This window comes from Crotalus tigris, unplaced genomic scaffold (genome assembly GCF_016545835.1).
Source record: "Crotalus tigris isolate CLP2741 ecotype Arizona unplaced genomic scaffold, ASM1654583v1 scf7180000019154.1569036, whole genome shotgun sequence".
Lineage (NCBI taxonomy): Eukaryota > Metazoa > Chordata > Lepidosauria > Squamata > Viperidae > Crotalus > Crotalus tigris.
The window spans coordinates 608,051-621,712 of NW_024097404.1; the positions used below are offsets into that span (position 1 = coordinate 608,051).

The following is a 13,662-nucleotide window of genomic DNA, read 5'->3' on the forward strand; positions in this document are numbered from 1 at the left end:
GCTGGACTGCACCATGGAAGGTATCCTAGAAGGCTGCTGTCATCTCTGATATTTAAAAACGTAGCTGTATGCTAGAAAGAATTAACTTTCAAACACTTTAAAAAAAAGTCTAGGCAGTTATACGCATCTTTTTCATTACACAGATAGGCACATAAAGTAATAAAACAGCTGTAGATGGATGTTTTATTAAAATTGATATATGTACTTTTTTGTTAACCATACTAACCAATTTGCTCCAGGTATTAAAGCAAATACTTTGTATCTCCCTCGACACCCAAAGTAGTAAAAGAGGAAGAAAAAAACAAGATTAAAGCAAAGGCATAAATCAACCAAGAATTTACTTACTATAGATTGTATTTCCCTTTAAAACTTACCAAATACCATTGTGTGTTGCACAAACATTGATTTTGCAAATTTTGTGTAGAAATACTCTTTCATGAAACTAGAGATAAGCATATGGGATGGAACTTTTCTGAAGTGCTTGATTTTGGCCTAACTTGCTATTCAAATTATTAAAAAAATATGCAGTTTTAAATGAATACTCACTTTCATATTCATATCAGGTTCTAAAAGATTAATCGCTCACTGCTGCTTTCAGATCTTATTCATAGGACACTGGGCTCAATGGTGCCAAGTAATTTTGGGAAGGACAAAGGGCCTCATGTAGCTTATAAGTTGTACACCATGTTGACTTGCTTCATATTTTCTTTTTTGTTCATGAAATTTTGTTTTAATGTTATTCTGCAATAATTGTAGTGCAATATTGTAGGAAGTATTTAAATCTTCTATCCATTTTTGAAGTCCCAATGGTAAACTACAGGAAACAACCAAGTAAGTTTTCATGCTGAACTTTCTTTCCAATATCATCAGTGTTGGACTTTTATCTTATCATACATATGCATACATACACAAACAGACACATCTCCATTCTGTCTGAGGCCAATGGAAGTTCCAATATATCTAGAGCACATATTGGTAAATGTCGATATTTCATATGAATTTGAACACTAAATCCGTTGTATCAAAGATAGAATTCCTAACGTATCTTATCTGTAACTGCACAAACTAGAACTAAGAAAAGATTTCTCCTGGATCAAAAGATAATGTGTCAAAATTAAGAATTTTATTTTCACTTGTTCCACCATGTTGCTGCTGTATTCTTCAGACATACTCAACTGTAGTTTTGTGACAGATCTCATATGACGCTAATAAGAAATGCAGAAAAAGTTGACAAAAATAAAACAGTGGAATGGCAGGAGGACAGCAAACCACACTGGACAGAAACATGTTTCCTCAATGTGTATGAGAAAATCTTTGAACATACTGTATGTTTTAAAAAGTTTGATTTAAACTATATTCAGTTACTACTGGGATTTTTCTATAATCTGTCAATTACATCTGAATTATCTGAGAACAGGAATTCAAACAAAATGGCAGAACTATTACCTAAGTATAAAAATAATTTCAGCATTTTTAAGCCAATTTTTACCATCCTCTTAGAATACCGATGAAATTTGAGCAATAATCTTATTGGTAGTGGACTTCAGTATGTGCGAAATAATAAAATGGCTTCATTTTCCCAAATTTTGAATTAAATGTTGATTAATGTATTTAATGCTATACTACAGTATCAGATTTAGAATTTCACATTAAATCATAACAACAATTTCTTCTACTCATCAACCGTGTCCTTAAAATATATATTTTATTCCTTTTCAGGTCATAAAAAATCCTACACATATAAACCAGTACCATTTTAACAAGAAAAATTGCATTCTATAAACCAGGGTGAAAGACTTCTAATAAAAAGACAGCTTCAACATTTTTAACATTCGTAATAATATGATACCAGATTTTTACCATTTAGCATGAGTCTTAATTTTACTTTCAATGTATGTCCCAAAAGTACTTTTTCAAAAAGGCAACTGTACTTTGTTTTGAAGATGTTTTGCTTCTTCCGTTCTTTAATGAGAAGCAATACATCCTCAAGGAAAAAGTAAGTACAGTTGACTTTTGAAAAAGCACCTTTGGGACAACCATAACCTGGATGACTAAGAATCTTCATAGCCACTTTCAGTGAATAATACATAATCTTTAAATAATTTCTTGCTGTCTTAGAAGGGGCACAATGAAAATACTTGAAAGTATTTTTCCCAATAAAAACTGCTACTGAAAAATGGGATTAAAAATAAGAAAAGGCCACTTGTGGTTTCAACAATACTGTGCTATCATCTTAAAATAAAAGCAATTGATACAAATAATTCCAACTACAAACCCAAACACCAAAAACAAGTCAAGTAATTTTAAATATTTTGATGTTGCAACACACATAAGACTTTTGGGGATAAGGAAAAGAGGAAAAAAAAGGATGGGTGAATTTTCCCCCTTGAATCTTTTTTTTTTAACAGACATCTCCCATTTCTCAGTTATTTCCTTGAAGTTCGCATCTAGTTTAACAGTGCCAAAATTAACCTTACATTTTTGTCAATTTGTTTACATGAATTCTTTTTTAAAATCGGAAAAGTTTTATTTTTCAAATAATTGTCATTTTGAATAATCCCCAAATCTTCCCTAGAATGGATTATCTCTTTTAAGGCACAATGATTTTGGAAAAAGATCCTCTACTTAAGCTACTGCTTAGTATGTTGATTCCCTGATATTAATATTACGCGAAGACTCCACAAAAATTAATAGAATTTTCTTCCAGGTATTTCAAGACAGAGGTTACAGTTGCATAAATAGATGGCAATGTTTTCTCTTGTTGAATATTGATTGTCAGACATAAGCTCCCAATGCTGCATGAAATTCAGTGAGACACTGCACCAGCTGCTGGAATTTAGGTCTCTCCTCAGGATCTAGTGCCCAGCAACAAGCCATCACAGCAAATCTAAAAAAAATAAAAGCAAGCAGAAGTCATTCAAACTTGTAATACTTACTGTAGCACAATTTGTACATTTGTACAATATACTTAATTTAAAAGTTACTTTTGTATACATTTTAATATAAAGCACTTTGAGATTTTATTTTTTTCCATTAAATTATGGTCTTAGTTATTATGGCCTTGACTATGAAAAATTGTAAAAATAAGCTCTCAAGTTCCTTTGTTTGCCCACTCCTATAAAAAAGAAATGCTGACTCTATAGTTCTTTTAAACAGTTTTAAGTTAGTTCTCACTGATTAAGTGTAAGTCACCATCAACTGCAACTATCTCTACTTACAATTCATCGGGACAGTTGATTGGTTGAGCTATTCTGTATCCATCCTTTAGATAGGCAGCCATCTCAAAGGGATCAATATCTACATATGGAGTTTGTCCTAATGTCATTAATTCCCATAAGGTCACCCCAAAAGACCACTAGAAAACATTAGAACAGCTGATTAGAATTTAAAAATATTGTTTCACATTTAGGAATTCAGAGCAAATGTTTCTAAATATTTAATATAACATTTAAATATAGGTGAGTTGCAGTGTAACCTAACAGAAATAGTAACAAAATTGTTTAGTTACTCTTTTAAGTGTTTCACTTTGTATTCAAGCATAATAGAAACACACATGCAGGATAACACAGCCTGAATACACAAACATATATTAAAAAAGTTATTTTATATTTAGGATCATATGATCATTTTTATCATCATTATGCTGTAAAAGAATTTACAGTTTCAAAATAATCTAAACATTTCCTGTAATCGTAATATAAAAATATGAGAAACAGTTACAGTATTGAGATACGTTTGCTAATTAGAGCGGTTCTAAAACTCTTCCAAAGACCAGGAAAAACAATTGTCACTGCAGAGTACCAGTAATGAAAATCTTTCTATAATAGAAATCTTTGAATATGGTAGTAATCAAAGCCTTCTCATTCCAGTGACATGATAATAGATTGGACCGATAAATTATGCTTATCTCTAAGTGTCTTATTTTTCCAATTGTATCAATGGAAGACAAAATATGTAGGAGAAAAAATTGAAAGACAGTGATAAACTCACTTTGAAGGCCTTGAGCTGGTCCAGATTTAAGAAGCAGGGATTTTATTTCTTTGGAACGGGTCTGACAAATGTAGTTAACACATACTTCTTGCAAATAAAACAAACTTATCTCAAAACTAACAAAATTCAGTGAACTGTTTTAACAAAAAGTGAAAAATACACTCCAGATATTAAAAATCCTATTCAACATAAATACAATGGCTTGGTTTTCTATGGAAATTATTCAACAATCCAGCTATTAAGAATATGCAAGCTAGCAAATAAACTAAAGGACTCTGTGACAGCACTTATAAGTAAGTATGAACTTGCAAATGTATTTTTCTGGATTGGGAAGAGAGAACAGAAGTATAATACTGTAAATACTTTCATAGAACACATGTCACAAAATTCAATACTAGGCTCCCAAGTAAGTGGCATGCAGCTTTATGTTCATTTCTATTAGCCTTTATGATATCAATAAATAATGCAGCTAAAATGCCTTAAGCTCAAGATTGCTAGGGCAGAATCTTCTAGTTAGAAAAAAGGAAATAAGATTTAAATCTGACAAAAGTTAGATAACATTTTAAAGCTATAGTCTTTATTCCGTTATTATTCTGGGGTATTTTAATGCTATTAAGGTGTCTGGAAGTTCTTTTTGCTATAAAGTAACACTCATGAGGGCATAGCAATTCACCAAAATGTTTTGCTACAAAGATTTCTAAATACAAAACCTAGTCTCCAACCTTGGCAAATTTAAGACTTTGGGATTTCAACTTCCAGAATTCTCCAGCCAGAATGGCTGACTAAGGAATACTGGAAGTTGAATTCCACAAGTCTTAAAGTTGCCATGTTTGGAGATTCCTGACCTAAAATAAAAAATCACATATAAACAGATCATATATCATAATCAAGTAACATGCATGTAGACCTAGAAGAAAGATTAAGGAAGATTTCAGCCATTAAATTATTTCAGCCATGGAAGATACAAAATCAAGTATCTCATATAATAATTAAAAATGATTAAAACAATCCAAATACTGCACTTAGGTTCATTTGGAATGTATTTCCTGGTTTACTGACTTTTACATGTAATTTTAAAGGCTGGCTAGAAAGACTGGTAAAGGAGTGAGAAACATTAAAAGTAACAAAAATGTTACTTTAACAAAAATGATGAGTCCAAACAAAAGTGAATTGTTCTGGATCTTATTAGATAAAATGCAATATAAGGCTAATTTATAATATATCATCTCACTTTAAAGTTTAAGAAAGGATATTGTCATATGCTTTGAACATTGTAGATAATAAAATTTAAGCTGACACATTCTTAGATAATAAAATTTAAGCTGACACATTCTGTCTTCACTGTTATATTGTAATGAGTTTATACAGCTTTTACACACATTCTAATATAATAAATAAGGGAACTCCTTCAAACCCCTTCCAGTTATAAATGATATATACAATGGTATTTCTCAAACTATTTTTGATTTCTTAAGATCATTGGCAGAAACAACCATATTGATCATCTTAAGAAAGCTATCTGCAAATAGAAATTGTGATTTTAAAAATATTTACATGGTTTAAAAGATTCTAATGTGATATTGAATGATTTATGTTAACTTACCACATCACTAGCACCAGAAAATTCATTGTTAACCAAGCTTTCAAGAGCCATCCAACGCACTGGTCTGTTTTCATTATCTCCAAGGCAATGATAATCCATTGGAAATAAGTCTCTGGATAGAGCATTATCTGTAATCTTTACCTGAAGTGCATCATCAATGCTGCATATTGAAATATATATGGACAATCATTTAGGCAAGGCAATAAACTTTTATAGGCAAGTCTTAATCATCTTAAGTCATCCTTCCCATACTAAGCTCAGAAAATGACACTGTATAATACAGTCTAATATTAGTAGTACAAACATAATTTGTTTTATTATTGTTTAGCGTTTGACACTTCTTAAAACATAAGTGTGCTCCATCCCATTTTGCTGCTACCATGGTTCATCCAAATATGTAAAAATTATATATGTTGAAAACTTTTCATTAATTTTAAAAAATGGTGCTGAAAATAACACATGGAATATGGGCAAGGAATAACCTGCATTTTTCATGAGCCAGGAAATACAACCTTTGGGGATTTCAGAACCCTCATATTCCTGTACTACCTCTGATGAGAAAGAGTGACCTGAATACTGGCTGAACAGTAGAGCATTTGAAATAATGTTCTTCAAACATCACCTCTTTATGTATTTATCTCTTTACACCTCAAGACTTACACACAGTTTCTAGCAGCCAAGTCTTTGTGAATAACTTCTCTTCGGGCCAAATAGCTCATTCCACAGGCAATCTGAATTGCCATATGTACAAGGTCTTGTTGAGAAATTGCCTGAAATAAAAAGTGAAATTTAATTAATTTGTTCAAACAAAATTTAGTTATTATTTATTTATGGTTCATGACCAAAATGTAGTTCACCCTAAAAAGTAAATGGTCACTGAGAAAGGTCATCAAAATAAAAATCTGAGCTACACGGTTTTGATCTTTAGCTTAGATTTTTTTGTAAGTCTAGAGCAAAAACCTGCTATTTCAGTGCCAGCAAAGCTTTCTCCAGCGCAACTAAACTCAGATATTAGACAGAGATGCCACATGATTTTAGATTCAAATTTAGATTCTAATGATGTAAAATTATCCTGAAGGGTTATGCAAGACCAAAGGGCTTTCAAGCTAGATCTATGAAGTTAGATTTATATGCTGGTCATTAGCAAGTGAAAAAATCACAAGAATTGATGGAATATCTAAAAAATATGGTAAACATCAGAAGACTAGTGAAGTCACTAACCAAACTATACCCTCAAACCTGGAGAATTATACAGTGGCCAACAGTTTGGAAGAGATCAGTCAACATACTAATGACAAAGAAAGGAAATTTAACATATATTGTGTGTTGGATAATTGAAACAGCCAAAGAATACCAAAAAGAAGTCTGCATTTGCTTCATTGATTATAGAACGGCTTTCAGTTGTGTTGTTCATGTCAAACTGTGGAATATGCTTAGAAAAATGAGAATCCCAGAACATTTCAGTGTCTTCATATAAAACCTACACACAGGTCAACAAGCTAGTCTGAATAGAACATGGTGAAACAGACTTGCTCCATATTGGCAAGGAGCTATCTGTTCAATTTGTATGCTGAATATATGTTGAGAGAAGTTGGACTGGAAGAAGATGAGCATGTTTTTAAAACTGAAGAAACGTCAATAATCTGCACTATGTTGGGGATATTGCACTGATAATTGAAAATGCAAATAACCTGCAAGTTCTAGTCATGAAAGGCAAGGAGCATAGTGAAAAAAATGGTACTAAGTATAAACATAAAGAAGACCAAACTGATGATAACAGGTATAGTAAGCAGCCTTAGCAACGATTATACAGATACTAAAATGGTGGGTAGCTTCTGTCTTTTAGCATCAACTATCAATAGTAAAGAAATCAGCAATCAAGAAATATACTGTAGACTAGCACTTGGTAGACTTACAATGAAGATCTTGGAAAAAATATTCAGATGCTGTGATGCAACAACATATACAAAGATTAGAATGCACACAAATGTTTACTCTGTGACATTCTATGAAAGTGGAAGTTGGACTGAAGCAGTTTGTCACATAATGTGAAGACCTGGCTCTCTGAAGAAGTCTATAATGTTTGAAAATTGTGAAGGGAAGAGAAGAAGAGAATGACAAGCAGTAAGGCAGACTCAAGACCGGGCTGGGGACAGATAATCCTGCAGAACTCTATGTAGTCACTAAGAGTCAACACTCACTTGATAGCATGTAATCAATCAGCAGCATTTTTAATTGAATAGCTTCAATAAAAGGAGTCATAATTCAATATTTACAAACAAGTTATGTTTTTCTCCCTAGCAACCTATAGAATAAATGCAACATGATATGCATATGCACAATTTTCAATTTATTGGTGGGTGGAAGAGGAGACTCTTAGCTTCTACAAACTTATTCCGTGCTTAAATGAAAGGTTATTCAGTTTACTGCTTTAAAAAAGAGTTAAAAACATACTGCCTGTTATTCAAGATTTGTCACAAAACTTGACAATATCATCAGAGGGTATTCTGTATTGTGTGGCCTATGTCCCCAACTTTGATACAACATTTTGATAAAAACAAGACATTGTGAACCTTTTTCAGATCATGCCAGGAAATCATATGGTATGGTCTGAGTATTTATAATATCCAGAGTGGAGACAATTTTGAACCCTAGGATTAAGCACATCTTACCTGAGGGTTATTAGCTTCTACAAGTTTGCATTGTCGCAAGAAAAGCTTGAGATTCCCCCAATTCATGTAAGGCAATAACACCATTGGTTTTTCTCCTTCCTCAATACAAACATGAGTGATTGGGAGTAGATTTCTGAAGGAAATATAGTGTTTGTTATAATGTTATGCCATTTCTTTGTCAATTACTATTCTACGACCAATCAGTACTGTTACATAAATTGTAGAATTATTATCTGATAATTATCCTTTTTGTTTCTGTTATATTTTCCCCCAATAATCTTTTATATAAACAGTATACAAAAATATATATAGGAGAGTTAAATTATTCTTGGTGAAACATGCTTTCATCACTCTCAAATGCTTCTATTATCTTTTACTTTATGTTTGCTCTTTAGCTAATAATGAACAAGATATTCCTGAAGACAGAATCTTCCATAAATTTTTTAAAGCTATTTCTTGATACAAATCTTAAATAAACCATTCAATTCCACAAAACAATTTTATTGTGATTTTAAAACAAGAACACTAACCTGTGATGAAGACCTCTGAGTTTACTGCTTTCTGTCAGCATCATTGTTATTTGAATTTCTGAAGCTTGATCTAAAAAGCCAAATTTTTGTTAAAGCCTATTTGCATAGACGGAAAAAAGCTTTCTTGAACTGAGAAAGCAGACTTAAATATAAAAAATTCTAAAGAAACTGGATGAAGAATTGTATCTCCTAACTTTTTAAGTTTGATGCAGAATAATTTAGTAGCATTTTTTAAAAATTCTGATTGGTCTGGTCACTTCAATTCCTTTTTTGGGGGGGGAGGGTAATAAATGAAATATGTATTCCAAGTAATAAATGAAATATGCATGCTCAAAAGTGGGTATTTATACATGAAACAATTTAACAACATTTATCTGAAACAATCCCATACTTGAATTCATTGTTATATATCTAATCATACCTACAACTTTTCCATAAAAATGACTAATAAAACAAGATTCAGATTATATATAACGCTCTACATTCAAAGCAGAAAATCTATGTATATATACCACATTGCACCTTTTTCCTCACATTCACTTCCATCAAGTATTAACTGTGAAGATAAGGAATATACTGAACTGTTCCACTTTACATGAAAACAGCTATGAAGAAAATAAAGTGACATGGGTATGCTTCTGTATTAAAGCTCTAATACAATTTTTTGATACTAGATAACTGTGAGCCATTGGGCCATTTTCTCAAGATATTTCTTTACCTAAGCAGAGAAACAGAATAGTCACAGGCAGGCAAAAAAGCAGTGGGAACATAAATGACTTCTAACTTCTAACAGAAATGCTTCCTAATTAACACTGTTTGTGGGAAGTGGCAGGGAGTGTTGGAAATCACTCCTCCTACTCCTCAGTTGATCCACAGAACTGTTTACCATTTTGTTGAAAGATTGGGGAACAAAGGGAGTCATAGACCGTGAGAAAAACTGCACCTTCATTTCCCATCCCAAGAGCCCCTTTCAGGGAGAAAGAGGGATCACCCCTTGACCACCATGTCCTCCAGCAAGCCCTACTTCACCAGTAAGCATCCAGGTCACTCTCTTTTCCTATCCTCACTGCCCATTCAGAGATTTCAAAATTGCAGCCTTGGTCAGGCCTTGCTGTCAGCTGTAGGTCAAGAAAAAGTGAGAAAGATACACCCCTCTTATCTTCTTTTGTGCTACTGAATGTACAAATTTCTGGGAAGTATAACCAGAAGTCGTAGTGGCACTGAAGCAGCCATAATTTTAGTTAATTTCAGTCCCACAGAACTGTTGGGTACCAGATTTTGGATGCATTCTGTAAGTTAGCTCATTTCAGGTACCTTGGTTCAAAAACTGTCACCCTATAATGCATTGTTTCATCCAATTGAAGGTCACAAATAAACAGATATGAAAGTTTTGGTAGCATATAGATTGCATGGAGAGACACCTAATTGTAATGACATTATAAATATAATAAAAATAACAGTAGTAAAAGAGATAAAGTAATAGAATAAATACAGATTATAAATGTGTGTGTGTGCATAGATAACTTTAAAAAATAAAATGTGCATAAATAATGTGCTTATGAAATAGTAAGCATTTATATATTGCATATAACTCCACAATTGGAAGAAGTACTACCAAAGCATATTCATTAGATTAAATTATCAAACTTTTCACTCAGAGAACATAGAAATTAATGAATTAAAGGATTTAAAACTGTGCTTGTAATTTTATCTTAAACTATAAAGTTTAAGTTAATAACTATGTAAGTTTTTAAAACTTAGTAACTTTTATAGTTAAGTAACTATAACAACTCTCTCTGGCAGATATGGATCAAGTATGAAATGTTCTCAAGGTATTTAAATTGCTGGGCATCACACAATACTATCCATTTCTCTTGTACATACATTATTGGACAAACTATTCTGATTGGAAAATAAAAACAGACAAACAAAAGCAAAAGATGGATACTATAAGCACATCAACAATATTTTGGAAGCTTTTTCTATACAAAGTGTCAATAAAATGTTAACACACGTTATTTGCATGTAAATTACTTATTGCCTTAATTTCTTTAAAGAATCTGTTTTATTAATTAGATAAACTATGAATAGCCGAGTCAAAAGGCTGACTTACATTCAAAGTAAACTAGAATATTAAAATACTGTTCTACTCAAACTGTTTTATCTTTTTAAACAGTTCCAGAAATTTGGATTTGATCCCAGGTACTTGAACCATGCCTGATAGGATCATTTCCAAAGGAGAACTCTTCTATTCATGCAATATAAACTCTAGATCAAACCTATTGTGTTTTCTTATCAAGATAATTTCCTTGCTGTTTCTTATAAATCACCCATTTTTCCAAGAAAACAAATCTAACCCATAGTCATTAATTTAAAATGGATACCCACTCTACCTAAGATGCAACCAAAGGGGATACTGAAGTGATTATGCTCTGGAAGAATTTCCCTCCCACAGAAAGGTCTCCCATCAAACTGCATCCTCTCTTACTTTCCAGGAAGCTTTTTAAAAATGGCTTTAAAATGTAAATATGGGGATTAAGGGGAGGATAAGAGAAAGCTGAAATAAATTTGACTGTTTAGTGCTGTTTTCATATATTATTATCATTTTGAATCTATGTTGATTCTTGATAATACTTACAGCAATCAGTTATTTATCATGATAGATGTTGATAGTACCTATGTATGTTGTTGCTGTGTCTTATAATTTTGATTTATATATTATATATTTAACGTTATGCCATAAGCCTCTTAGGAACTATATAACTGAAATGGCATAGAAACATCTGCAATATACCGTATTTTAAAAAATTATGATAAAAGCAAAATAGGTGGTCAAGATTCCTTCAAGTTTTCTTAATTCTAGACATCTTCGCAAGACTATGTACTTGGTTCTTTTAACTAGAGAAGTACAAGCTATCATCCCTTTCAATTTATTATTCAAAGCTAGTATGTTTTATGTGTTTTCGTTTTTCTTCCTGTTATCACTTATATTGCAAACTGACTTCCCAATAGAATTTGGAATAATTTCCACCTAAAAACACATATTTTGAAGGTCCACTGGCAGGCATCAACTTCCAGAGTCACTAATCCAATCTCTTTACTGTTTTGTTAGCTTGTATGCTTGAAATGTACTCGTGTATCGTAAAATGGGACAATCTACTCTTCTCTGAACTGAAAATGATGTGTGCTAAAGGACATTTCTTTTGATACACCTAGAAATGAATGTTGATGAAGAAGCATGGGTCTCTAAGAATGAAATTCAATGTTAAAAACCTACCTTTTACTGTTTTGACAAACACTTGTTTTTCTTTACTAGGATCTTTATCTTCTATTAGAATACCATGGAAAATTCGACCAAATGTGCCTGATAATAAGAAAAATTAAAGAAAAAAAACTAATATAAAGATATTTGTACATACTTCAAACAACTCAACTATGAAGAGTAATTAAGCCTAGCCATTGATCCTCCTCCTCAGAACATTCACAACTGAAGCTTCTTTGCTTTTAATCACATAGCATTTGATACCTGAACTTTGATTTTTTATTGTATAATTTGGAGAAATAAAGAAATGACTGTCAATATAAATTTTAATATAAACTTTAGAAGCTAACTCAGTTATAGTGAAACTCTCATTTTCAGAACATGCAGAACTCATCAAACCCATCCACTCAACCACAATTCAAAACACTGCCCAATGTCACTGAGAGTCATGGCATACACATTTAATAAAATATTATTATTGAAATACAATTTAATATAGATTGTGCTGAAACCTTTTAAAGTCCTTTTAAGACCCATCAGATAAACTGAAAATCATAATATTTCCTTAGTTAAATTTGATGAACTTGCTCTTCCAATTATGCACCTTGGTTGCCTCAAGCATTAGAACGTTCTGTCTGAATTAATTTGATTAGAAAAGCTGGGAAATAAGCAAGTTAACCGGAAGTTAAAAGCTTAAGAAGCACCATCGATGTCAAGAGCTTTGACATGACATCTGAGCAGAAACTATAGTAACGGCTGTATATTATGTAACATTGAAAACTGATGTTTGAGAACAAAAATTATCTTATAAAATGGTAAAATATAGATATTATTTTATTATTATATAATTTATACTGTACAGATCCTGATTCAAAGAAATTCTCTTCCCTAAGCATTAAGGAATAAGAAATCAGATTCAGGGGGGTACAGCATCTTGCTAACCTTTGACTTATTCTGGAACCTAAGCAGCATCAATTCTGGTTAGTAAACTGCATATGGAAACCATATGTAATTCCAGGGTTGCCAGCTAGATTGGGAAGTTTAGAAAGATTTCTAAAGAAGATGCTACAATGAAATGCATTTTATGCTCCTCTAGGGCAGTTTAATCTCAATTTGATTATTTTTCTCTATAAAAAAGACCATTTTTTTTCATCTTGTTCCAGGCACCTAAGTCTAACTAAGTTGTAACAAAAAACTCTGATAAAAAACAGTTTCTTAAATTGACCATTTTCTTGATTATTTTATTTAACTCTTTGCTTAAAACTACCAACATCTATCTGAATAATTTACAGAAACTGTGAAAAGAAACAAAAATATGTAAAACCAATGAGCAACTCTTAAATAATACCTTCCTGAAGAACATCTTTTAGTGTTATCCTCTCTCTGGAGATTGCTATATCCTTCACTTTAGCTTTTGCCTCTATCAAAGTTACACTTTTAAGGTCATTCTTCTCTATCCGTAAAGTAGGATAACCTGAGGAACCAGCAAACCCAAACAATACCAATATAAATATCAAATGTAAATATTTGAAGTGCAAGTTTAATTAACAATTTATTTCAGACAAAAATATGCTGCAATTTAAAGAAAAATGTCATTTTAATACT

At 31.9% G+C, this 13,662-nt stretch overlaps 1 protein-coding gene across 3 annotated transcripts in view; it reads right to left on the minus strand.

Moving 5' to 3' along the window:
* Positions 1-1,101: 1,101 nt before the first annotated feature.
* The window catches only part of RYK (receptor like tyrosine kinase), a 34,669-nt gene continuing 22,108 nt past the window's right edge, over positions 1,102-13,662 (minus strand). For 2 of the 3 annotated variants that reach the window (XM_039360070.1, XM_039360068.1), the window contains 8 exons: positions 13,406-13,540; positions 12,073-12,159; positions 8,796-8,865; positions 8,266-8,398; positions 6,254-6,363; positions 5,594-5,753; positions 3,219-3,355; positions 1,102-2,887 (listed from right to left, as the gene is read on the minus strand). In XM_039360070.1, the coding sequence (XP_039216004.1) occupies positions 2,776-2,887; positions 3,219-3,355; positions 5,594-5,753; positions 6,254-6,363; positions 8,266-8,398; positions 8,796-8,865; positions 12,073-12,159; positions 13,406-13,540 (944 nt within the window). In that variant the 3' untranslated portion in view covers positions 1,102-2,775. The remainder of the gene's footprint in view (positions 2,888-3,218; positions 3,356-5,593; positions 5,754-6,253; positions 6,364-8,265; positions 8,399-8,795; positions 8,866-12,072; positions 12,160-13,405; positions 13,541-13,662) is intronic. The other variant, XM_039360069.1, reaches the window with a different exon arrangement.